At 44.3% G+C, this 12092-nt stretch overlaps 1 protein-coding gene across 3 annotated transcripts in view; it reads right to left on the bottom strand.

The window, feature by feature from the left end:
* EYA2 (EYA transcriptional coactivator and phosphatase 2) overlaps positions 1-12092 on the bottom strand; it is a 326053-nt gene that overhangs the window by 17871 nt on the left and 296090 nt on the right. For all 3 annotated transcript variants that reach the window (XM_007526717.3, XM_060185905.1, XM_060185898.1), the window contains 3 exons: positions 6199-6359; positions 3141-3255; positions 938-1059 (listed from right to left, as the gene is read on the bottom strand). In XM_007526717.3, coding sequence (XP_007526779.1) covers positions 938-1059; positions 3141-3255; positions 6199-6359 — 398 coding nt within the window. The remainder of the gene's footprint in view (positions 1-937; positions 1060-3140; positions 3256-6198; positions 6360-12092) is intronic.

Raw genomic sequence — 12092 nt, forward strand, 5'->3', positions numbered from 1 at the left:
AAAACACCTTTTCTCTGGGTAGATTAAGGTTAGGTTCCAAGTTATCTGATTACTTGTACCACCTAAATTATAATCATCCTATGTACCATGATTTAGCATTTCCTATTCTTTCTTATAAGTAGAATTACATAAACTTTAGTTGACTGACAGCTATTTAGCTGTGGACTATAATTCCCAGCTCTTCTTGTAAGTAGGGTCTAATGACTAAGTTGGGTAAGTAGAAGAAATGTGTACCCCTTTTGAGTCTTGGATTTAAAATATTAAATATGCATTATTTCTTTCTTTTCCCCTCCACACTTACCATAAAATGAAGTAATGACACAGCAAGATTCTGATCTGACAACATACATGAAAGTAAAACCATAGAGAATGATGAAAAACAAACAAACAAAAGAATGGGAAAGACCTAGGTTCTTCGATGGCTATGAGGACAAGTTCATTCCACAAAGCTAGATTACTCACCTCTCATCTGCTATGGGAGAGTAGAGTAAACATTATGATATAGGTCGTTATATTTGGAATGTGTTTAGCTTTGCAGGTCTCCTTAGCTAGATATATACTTTGGAAAATTTCAGTCCTAACCAATTTTCTCAGAAGCAGAGATAAAACAAGTGTATTGTGAGGATTTCTTCTTCTTCTTCTTCTTCTTCTTCTTCTTCTTTTTCTTCTTCAACACAAGATAGGGAGAGAAAGAACCAGAGCATCACTCTAGTACATGGGATGCTGGACTCAAACTAAGGACGCTGTGCTTTCAAGTTCAGTTTCCAACTCACCACACTACTCAAGGGCCCTGTGATAGTTTGGGAAACTGAGTCTTAACCAAACACAAGCTCTTTACATCCCGTATTGTTCTTTCCTTAAACTTTCTAGGCTGGGGATGGAAAGCCACACTTGTCTCCCCTCCCTGTACCACCCCGAGGTCTCTGGGTCCCCCTACCAGTCTTGGTTGCACTGTAGATGTTCTCAATGGGAAACACAGAGCCCAGTCCATACAGCAGGACTTTGGCCAGGGCAGGAATGAGTTGAGTGGTGGTGACCAGCACGTTGACACAATTGGGCCTGAGGACAAAGAAGACTGTGGATTAGAACTCAAAGACACCACAAAGGCAGGCCTCCTTACTCTACAAGCATGACCCTGGAGCTGTGAAAATTCTGGTGGGGTTTGTGGGAATTGGTTGGTCATCTGTGGGGAGGGGTGTTGTTGTGCAGGCCGCAGAGAAGAGAGAGAGGAGGCCCAGAGTGAAGAGGGAACACAAATCTTTATTTGCGCTGGCATCTCAGAGTTGGGTGCTAGAGAAACAGGTTGGGCCACGTGGAGGTAGCGAAAATGGCTGCCTCACGCAGTAACCTTTCCTGCATCTGAACACAGAAGTGAAGCGCTGGCAAGAGAGCGAGGTGCGGAAGAAGAAGGGCTTTTATAGGAGCAGCTTTCGGAGAATGGGAAGGGGGAGGAGTAACCATAGCACTCCAGGATAGGATAATAACTCTCGTGAGAATGGGAAGGGGGAGGAGTGACCAAAGCACTCCAAATATCGGGGGGATATAGACAATGCCCTGAGGGCACAACATGGTGAAACAAGCACTCTGAAAATGTCCCAACTCTCGCAGGAACTAGCAGTAGCCTGAGGGGACAACATGGCAGATGTGACTGCATCTGCACAATTTCCCAGCAGAGGGGAAGGTCCAAGGATACTTTGCCTCTTCCTCTCTTTCAAATCTGAAACTGTTTGGAGTGTTGAAATGTAATATGCCTGTAATACTTTGAAAAGCAAATGTTTATGGCAAGGGCCACACACTTACATATTGCAGGTGAGTAACAGGGAATAAATAGAGGACAACAGGGAGAAATGGGGCCTGGCCTAAATGGCAGAGCGCCTGTCAGTTCTGATCTCATGTGAGAATCCAGAGAATTGAAGCTATGGATTAACTGTTTCTGAGTTTTGGAGACAAAGTACATACATCAAACAAAGCATATCAGCATGGATACCATTCATGGGTGGGCCTTTTGTAATGATTTATATGTTGACTCAGATTTTTTTTTTTTTTGATGTAGGTGCAGGGGAGTAATTTGTTCTTTTAGGCAGATGATCTTATTTAAGATAACAAAGCAAGATACTGGGAGGCCTAAAATGAAAGTGGATCTTCATTTCACTCTATATGCGCCAGATGATCTGTGACATCTTGTACAATGGCCATTGAGTGTGGTTTATGAATGATAGGCAATGCAGGCTAGAGAGGAGGATGGGACAAGATGGACCTACATGCAAAGGTCTTTTACGGTGCTGGGCACTGATAAGTCTCTATAGCTATTTTTTTTTTTTGCCTCAAGGGTTATCACTGGGGCTCAGTGCCAGCACTATGAATTCATGGCTCCTGGCAGCCATTTTTTCCCATGTTATTGAATAGGACAGAGAGAGATTAAGAGGGGAGGGGAAGATAGGGAGGGAGAGAGAAAGACAAATTATTGCAGACCTGCTTTGCTGTGTGCGAAGCATCCCCCCCTGCAGGTGGGGAGCTGGGGGCTCAAACCTGGATCCTTGCACGGATGCTTGTGCTTAGTATTATGTGCGCTTAACTGGGTGCACCACCGTTTGGCTCCCTCTATTGCTATTTGTTCAACTAATGCTCAGGCTCTCCACGGTGCTTTGCACACTTCAGCTTTATGAAATATCTGGGAAGAGTGCAAGTGAGAATGTGCAAAGTCCAATTCCACTAGCTGTAGAAATGGAGGAGTCTGGGAGTTGGGCGGTAGTACAGCGGGTTAAGAGCACGTGGTGTGAGGCTCAAGGACCGGTGTAAGGATCCCGGTTCGAGTCCCCGGCTCCCCACCTGCAGGGGAGTCGCTTCACAGGTGGTGCAGCAGGTCTGCAGGTGTCTGTCTTTCTCTCTCCCTCTCGTCTTCCCCTCCTCTCTCCATTTCTCTCTGTCCTGTCCAGCAATGACGACATCAATAACAATAATAATAACTACAACAACAATAAAAAACAAGGGCAACAAAAGGGAATAAATAAATAAATAAATAAATAAATAAATAAATAAATAAAATATTTTAAAAAAAGATAAAAAAAAAGAAATAGAGGAGTCCATTTCCAGACTGGAAAAGTTCAGTAGCACAAAGAAAAACAGGGGCTCCCACCTACCGGGAATTGATGAGGTTTAGTGCTTTCAAGGAGTGGGTCAGCCAAAGGTCGGTCAGTGCTTCTAGCTCAGCTCTGAGCTGTAACCAGGTCTCTCTTTTGGGAGCTCCTATCAAGCCTATAGACAAAGGAAATAAAGATAATGCACCTTGTGGTGAAAAATTGATGACATCTCAGGTCAACTTCAACCCAGTGATCTTGATCTTATTTTAGGATTGGTTTAGTCATCCATCCATCCATGCATCCCTCCCTCCCTCCCTCAATCCCTCCATCCAAGAATCCAGGAGTAAATTTTACATGGCCAATACTGTAATAGGCATTGAAGACACAGAAACGAACAAAATGTGCCAGTTGTAGAGTCTAAACTTAGAATGTAGACAAAGTTAATCATAAGATAAAAATAACAATGACTAACATTTAATGTGTACAGAATCCTATGTTTATTTTTGGCTTGTGGGGACCTAATTAATGCATGACTTCACTGTTCCAGGTTGATTTTCAGAAAGGAAGACAGAAAGAGAGGGAGGGAAAGACCACAGCATTGACAGAGGCTCCCTTAAGTGCCACAGCACCTCCCGTGTGACATGCTAGGGGCTGGAAACTGAGCTGTGTGCATAGCAAGGTGATAGCTTACCAGGTGAGCTATCTCTCCAACCTATACTGTGCTTTTAAAATTTTTTAAAAAATTGTTTCCCCTTGTTTATCATTGTTATTGTTGTTGTTGGAAAAGACAGAGTAATTGAGAGAGGAGGAGAAGACAGAGGGGGAGAGAAAGATAGACACCTGCAGACCTGCTTCACCGCTTGTGAAGCGATTCCCCTGCAGGTGGGGAGCCGGGGCTCAAACTGGGTTCCTTACGCCGGCCCTTACACGTCGCGCCATGTGTGCTTAATCCACTGCACCACCGCCGGGCTTTGTACACTGTGCTTTTTTTTTTTTTTATTATTTTTTAAAATGCTTTTTAAAAAATTTTTAAATTATTTATTTATTTATTCCCTTTTGTTGCCCTTGTTGTTTTATTGTTGTAGTTATTATTGTTGTTGTCGTCGTTGTTGGATAGGACAGAGAAATGGAGAGAGGAGGGGAAGACAGAGAGGAGGAGAGAAAGATAGACACCTGCAGACCTGCTTCACCGCCTGTGAAGCGACTCCCCTGCAGGTGGGGAGCCGGGGTTCGAACCGGGATCCTTCTGCCGGTCCTTGTGCTTTGCGCCACCTGCGCTTAACCCGCTGTGCTACAGCCCGACTCCCGCACACTGTGCTTTTAATATGACATCTGTTCTTTTCTTTCTTTTTTAAAATTTCATTTTTTTTAATGAGACAATAGGAAGGACGGAGGGATGGAGAGAGAGAGAGAGAGAGAGAGGAGAATAGGGAGAGAGAGACCAAAGCACTGCTCAGCTCTCTGGCTTATGGTAGTGCTGGGTATTGAACCCGGGAACTCAGACCCTAAGGCATGAAAGGCATAAAGGCATGAAACCTTTATGCTATCTCTCCAGCCACTGCCTCCTCTTCCTCCCCTCACAGTGACCCTAAAGGTAGGGATTCTTTGTACTTCCTTTTTGAGCTGCAACTGACATATGAAACACTGGGCAAGTCAATAAAGAAACCTAAACTCTGAGACTTTGCTTAGCACCCAGGAAGTTGACTTTTAAAGCCCACTCTGTGACATTTCTAGCCCTGACTGCCATTCTCTCAGCCACCAACACAGATTCCACAGTCCATGTGGACCTAGTTGCTGGTCCCATTTTCTGCAACTGCCCTTTGTCCTTGAGACACCTGTGTGTTCCTGTCTCAGGAATTTTGCACACCTCACTTTAGAACCTGGATCACTCTTCTTACTTTCTCTTCTTTTTTTGCCAGGCAAAATCCTTCCTACTTAATTAGAATGCCAGTTATTCTGCAAGGCCCATCCTTCTACTTTATACTCTCCCAGTGCACCCTATCCTTTGTTCACGGTGCTTCTCACAGCTCTGACTTCTAAGTGTATGTGAGATGATGTGTGCCTGATGACTGTCCTGGGCATTTGTCTACCAGTTCACTGAAAGCAGGAACCAAGTTGGCTGACTCCAAATCATCCACTACTATAGAACAAGTCCTACAGCAGGGGCTGACACATGGTGTTTGTTGAAGGAATAACAAATTCACTGGAACCAAGTGTGGTCTCGTGCCCATTCTGTTTAGACACTGTCTTTCCCACACAGAAGGCCCCAGCTGTCCACACTCATCCTGTGGCCTCCAAGGCTATCTGAATGCTATGACCTCTCTTATCCCACACTTTACTTCAGCACCACTGGCCACAGCCATGCCTGAAAGGCACAGTAGACACAGATAACTGGACTCACCCCAAATCGTAGGTTTGACAAGTTTGAAGTGGGACAGGAAAACCTGCATTTTTTTTTTTTTTTTGCCTTCAGGGTTATTGCTGGGGCTCAGTGCCTGCACTGTGAATCCATTGCTCCTGGAGGATATTTTCCCCCATTTTATTGCACTTGTTGTTGTTGTTGTTGTTATTGTTGTCATTGCTGTTGTTGTTGTTGGATAGGACAGAGAGAAATCGAGAGAGGAGGGGAAGATAGAGAGGGGGAGAGAAAGATAGACACCCACAGACCTGCTTCACCACCTGTGAAGTGACCTCTCCCTGAAGGGTCCTTGCAGTTTGTGCCATGTGCATTTAACCCGCTGCATTACCGCCCGACCTCAAAAACCTGCATTTCTAACATGTCTCCAGGGGCACTCATTCTGGTGATCGGATCCAGAGGTGATTAAGACATGGTCGACCCCTGTGGTCACCCCCATGCTTACTGGTGTGTACTAGTCTTCAACTGCCTGCTTCCCCCCCCCCCAGCATCACAGAGTAATAAGACACTTCTAGAGGGAGTCACAGGGATGGCATTATCTGTGCGAGTGTTTATTAACCCATGAGGACAGGGGTTGGCACAGAGCAGATGTGATGTCATTGACAGAGTCCTTTGTGGGTGAGTTTCCCTTGGGCTGGGGGTATGGCCTGAGCCCCTCAGATCCCCTAGCACTATGACCAGGCCTCTTCCCTGCCCACTCACCGCCAACATTGTTCTTGTAGGTGTTGTACATTTCCTTCACCCGTCGGTAGCGGAAGGCCAGCTTCCTCATCCAGTCCACACCGCCATGGACCCCAGAGCCCAGGCACAGGTTGGCTCCTGGGGCTGCGCTGTGGAAGCCATCAGCTGAGAAGTTGTATGTACTGGGGAGGTGGGAGGAGCAGAGGGGGCAAGAAGAGAGAAATTGTTAGTGTGGGGGAGATGGGTACCCCATTCACCAGGAGATCCCTATGGAACCCACAGAGCTTAGGGTGTCCAGAAGCTCTCCGTGCAGGGGCACTGTGTGTGTACATATACTTGAGGAAAAACAGCACCATAGCTTTTGTTAGTGTTCCCCAAATACTGGTGATTTTTTCTACTGCCTAGGTAGTATCCATTTTCCTTCCTTTCTTCTGTATCAAACAACATCTTTATTGTATTTTGAGGGGAATCTCTCTGCCCCTCCTCAAATGCAGTGGTCAAGCTAGGGGAAGGTTCCTTTTTCTTTTTGTTTTGAATCTGAAGCTATGTGGGAATTAAAAAAAAATGTTGGAATTGATTCATCATGATAGAAGGGTCCAGAAGAGAAACTTCACTACTTCACTACTAGTATTCTCATCCACGTGTGTGTGTGTGTGTGTGTGTGTGTGTGTGTGTGTGTGTGTATACCAGAGGACTACTCTGGCTTATGGTGGTGTGGAGCATGAATGTTTCTGCATAACCATTATGCTATCTTACTCCTCCTACCCCAAATCTATTCTGCTTTCAGGCCTAGCTGTTGACTTTTTTCTTTCCATCCTGTGAGCACCTCTACCTTTTCCCACAGAAATTCTCTATTTTAATGAGTTTTTGTTTTGCTTAGTTAAAGTAGATAGAGTCGGTTGCTAGCACTTTGTAGACATACTCCTTTAAGCCAAGGTGAAGGCTTCAGAAGCTCTACATGCAGACTAGGGATACATCAGGATGGCACATAAAGGTAATGACAAAAGTGGCAGCAGGGAACCAGAAAGGGAAAGTATAGAGGATATACTTCTCATTGTGTGTGTGTCTTGATCACAACCACATATTCTTATTTATTTATTTATTTGCTTCAAGGGTTATTGCTAGGGCTTGGTGCCTGCACTATGAATCCACTGCTCCTGAAGGCTATTTTTTCCCCTCTTTTTTATTGCTCTTGTTGTTATTATTATTGGGTAGGACAGAGAGAAATTGAGAGAGGATGGGAAGACAGAGAGTCAGGGAGAAAGATAGACACCTTCAGACCTGCTTCACCATTTGTGAAGCGACCCCCCTGCAGGTGGAGAGCTGGGGGCTCCAACAGGGGTCCCTTACGATGGTCCGTGTGCTTCGTGCCATGTGCGCTTTACCTGCTGCCCAGCTCCATGGTGATATGCTATCTATAGCAATAAGAATGTGAGATGGGACAGCCCAGTTCTCCAGAGAACGACCTTTTCTTCCTCCCTCCCAGAGATTTTGGAATAGGTTTGGGAAATTATAGGGTAATGCTGATAATATAATGTTCAAGGATTAAAAACACAGTATGACAGGGATGGTGAACTGACCACAAAGGGCTTCAAACATGGATGTCTCTTAAGAGAAAAGATCAGAAGGAAATGGTGATACAGTATCATGGCAGTTGTAGGGTATGAGTTTGTTTTTTCCTTTCCCTTCTGAACTATTTTGTCATTTATGAACTTTATTTTTTTAAAGCATCTTCTTTTTTAATGATTGAAAACAATTTATTTATTTATTATGAGATAGAGAATGAGAGAAGAGGGAAAGAAAGAGGGCCAGAGCACTGCTCAACTCTGGCACAAGGTGGTGCTAGGGACTGAAATTGTAGGCTTTGGTGCCTCAGACATGCAAGCTGGTGCTCTACCAGAATGAGTCACCACACCATTTTTGGATTGTACATGATAGGATTATTTATTTGTTGTTGATAGGCTTCACCGTTCTGGGACTTGAAACCAGTGTGAATAGCAGGGCAGGTGACTATCCAGGTGAACCTTTTTTTTTTCTGGCCCCCATCTGATAGGTTTAATAGTGGCAAAAGATATGTGTGTGTGTGTGTGTGTGTGTGTGTGTGTGTGTATACATACATATATTTATGATATAATGCAGTGGGCAAGAGATAATACCAGGAAGTATATCATAAATACCTCTATGTGACTTGACTTAATGCTACTTACTAGCGATAAAGGGAACTTGGAAATTGTGGGGTGCTGTGTCATTCTCCATGTTGGCCATGTGACATATTGAGCCTCAGCTAAGCCGGGGTTCAGTCTTATTCTCAGCAGAGGCCAAGTCTCAAAGCTTGCATAGAAAACTCTTAGCAGGGAAGAGGTTTTCATATAACAACAGAAACACTGCAAGAGGGCAAAGGAGATATCTCAGTGTCAGAGCAAAGGGCTTGCATGCTGGATGGTCTAGAGGGCCCAGTTTCTCAAAAAATTTTTTTTCATATTAACTTTATTTACTGGATAGAGACAGCCAGAAAGCAAGAGAGAGGAGGGTGATAGGGAGGGAGAGAGACAGACACACCTGCAATACTGCTTCACCACTCGCAAACTTTCCCCCTGCAGGTAGGGACTCGGGGCTTATCTCGGGTCCCTGCACATTGTAACATGTGTGCTCAACCAGGTGTGCCACCACTGGCCATTTTTTTCTTTTATTAAGATTTTTAAAAATTATCTTTATTTGTTTATTGGATAGAGTTAGCCAGAAATCAAGAGGGAAGGGGGCGATAGAGAGGGAGAGAGACAGACATTTGCAACATTGCTTCACCACTCATAAAGCTTTCCCACTTCAAGTGGGGACCAGGGACTCAAACCTGGGTCCTTGCACATTGTAATATGTGCGTTCAACCAGGTGTGCCACCACCCCTTTTTTAAAAAAAATAATTGATTTGTTATTAACAGTTTGTTACAAGATTATAAGATTACTGTTTAGTTCTACACCACACCCACCATCAAGGCTCCATATCCCCTCCCTACCACCTCCCAAAGATTACCACCATAGTTCTCACAAGTTTTACAGTTTGCTTGCTTCTTTTTAGTTTATTTATTTATTTTTTTGGCAAGCTCATGTAAATTAGATCTCTAGATTCCACATATGAGTGAAATCATCTGGTAGTTGTCTTTCATCTCTTTACTTAATTTGCTGAGCATAATCACCTTCATTGACATCCATTTTGTCTCAGAAGACACAGTATCATCTCTTTTGATTGCAGAGTAATATTCCCTGGAATATATATCCCATAACTTCTTTAGCTAGTCATCTATTGATGGGTATTTAGGCTGCTTCCACTCTTTGGCTACTGTGAATAAAGTAGCTATGAACATAGGGGTACCTATGTCTCTTCTAAATAGTGTTTGAGTGTCCACTGGATAATACTTGAGGGTAGTATTGCTGGATCATACGTTACCTCCACTTTTGTTTAAGGATTCTCCATATAGCCTTCCAAAGGGGCTCTACCAGTTTGCAATCCCACCAGTAGAGTTCTCTTTACTCCACAACCTCTCCGACACCTTCCATTTCCTGGTTTGTTGATGTAAGCCACTCTCTCAGGTGTAAGATGGGACCTCACTGTAGTTTTAATTTGCATTTCTCTAATGATAAGTGAAGTAGAGCATTTCTTCATGTGTCTGTGGGCCATGTGTATCTCTTTTCTCTCCCTCTCTTTTAAAATGTTTATTTATTTATTAATGAGAGGGATAGGGGGAGAGAGAGAAAGAACCAGATATCACTTTGGTACATGTGCTGCTGGGGACTGAACTCAGGACTCCATAGAGAGTTCAATACTTTATCTACTGTGCCACCTCCCGGACCACTGTTTCTCTTTTTTAAATTTAAAAATTTATTTATTTATTTATTATTGGACAGAGACAGAGAGAAATTGAGAAGGGAGGGGGAGATAGAGAAACACAGAGACACCTGCAGACCTACTTCACCACTCATGAAGCTTTCTCCTTGCCAGTGGGGACCAGGGGCTTGAATCTGGGTCCTTATGATTGCAGTGTGTGCGCTTAACCAGGTGTGCCACCACCTACCCCACTGTGTACCTCTTCTTTTTTTTCCTCCAGGGTTACTGTTGGGGCTCAGTGCCTGCACTATGAATCCCCTGTGCCTGGAGGCTATTTTTCCCCTTTTGTTGCCCTTGTTATTTATCGTTGTTGTTGTTACTGATGTCATTGTTGTTGGATAGGACAGAGAAATGGAGAGAGGAAGGGAAGACAAAGAGAAAGACACTTGTAGACCTGTTTCACTGTCAGTAAAGCGACTCCCCTGTAGGTGGGGAGTCAGGGGCTTGAACTGGGATCCTTATGTTGGTACTTGAGCTTCCCGCCATGTGTGCTTAACCCACTGCACTACCGCCTGACCCCCCCTTTCTTCTTCTCCTTCTCCTTCCTCTTCCTCTTCTTCTCTTTCTTCCTCCTCCTCCTCCCCCTCTTCCTCCTCCTCCTCTTCCTCCTCCTCCTCCTTCTTTCTTCTTCTTCTTCTTTTTTTTTTTGCCTCCGGGTTTATCACCAGGACTCAGTGCCTGCACTGCTAATCCACCACTTAAGGTGGTCATTTTTTTCTTTTTCTTTTCTATTCAATAAAACAGAGAGAAATTGAGACAGGCAGAGGAGATAGAGAGGTAGGGAGAAATATAGACACCTGCAGACCTGCTTCACTACCTATGAAGCGACCCCACAGTAGGTAAGAAGCCGGGGGCTCGAACCAGGTACCTTATGCTGGTCCTTGAGCTTCACGCCTTGTGCACTTAACCTGCTGCATTACTGCCCAGCCACCTGTGTATCTCTTCTTTTTTGTATTATTTATTTATTTATTTATTTAAGAGAGAGATGTAGAGAGAAACACCAGAGCACTGGTGTTTCTGGCTTATGGTGGTACAGGGGATTGAACCTGGGACTTTGGAGACTCAGGCATGAGTCTCTTTGCATAACCATTACACTATCTACCCCCGCCCCTCTTCTTTTTTAATATTTATTTATTCCTTTTTGTTGCCTTGTTTTATTGTTGTAGTTATTATTGTTGTTGTTATTGATGTCATTGTTGGCTAGGACAGAGAGAAATGAAGAGAGGAGAGAAGACAGAGAAGGAGAGAGAAAGATAGACACCTGCTGATTTGCTTCACTGCTTGTAAAGTGACTGACTCCCCTGCAGGTGGGGAGCTGGGGGCTCCAACCGGGACTGTTAAACCGGTCCTTGCGCTTTGTGCCATGTGCACTCAACTCGCTGCTCTACCACTGGACTCCCGTGTATCTCTCTCTCTTTTTTTTTAATTTAAGAAAGGAGACATTAACAAAATCATAGGATGGGGGGCGTACAACTCCACACAATTCCTGTCACCCAATCTCCATATCCCATCCCCTCCCCAACAGCTTTCCCATTCTCTATTCCTCTGGAAGCATGGGCCCAGGGTCGTTGTGGGTTGTAGAAGGTGGAAGGTCTGGCTTCTGTAATTGCTTCCCAGCTGGACATGGGCGTTGACTGGTCGATACATACTCCCAGTCTGCCTCTCTCTTTCCCTAGTAGGGTGGGTCTCTGGGGAAGCGGAGCTCCAGGACACATTGTTTGTTTCTCTTCTTTAGTTTTTTTTTTTTTTTTTAGTTTTTTTTAGTTTTCTTTAGTTTTTGTTTGTTTCTCTTCTTTAGTTTTTTTTTTTTTTTGCCTCCAGGGCTATCATTGGGGCTTGGTGCAGACATTATGAATCCTTTGTTCTTGGTGGCCATTTTTTCCATTTTATTGGTTAAGGCAGAGAGGAATTGAGAGAGGAGGGGGGAGATAAAGAGGAAGAGAGGATGATAGACACCTGCAGAGCTACTTCACCACTGTGAAACCCCCCCCCCTGCAGGTGGGGAGCTGGGCGCTTGAACCCGGATCCTTTTGTG

This window comes from Erinaceus europaeus, chromosome 1 (assembly GCF_950295315.1).
Source record: "Erinaceus europaeus chromosome 1, mEriEur2.1, whole genome shotgun sequence".
Classification (NCBI taxonomy): domain Eukaryota; kingdom Metazoa; phylum Chordata; class Mammalia; order Eulipotyphla; family Erinaceidae; genus Erinaceus; species Erinaceus europaeus.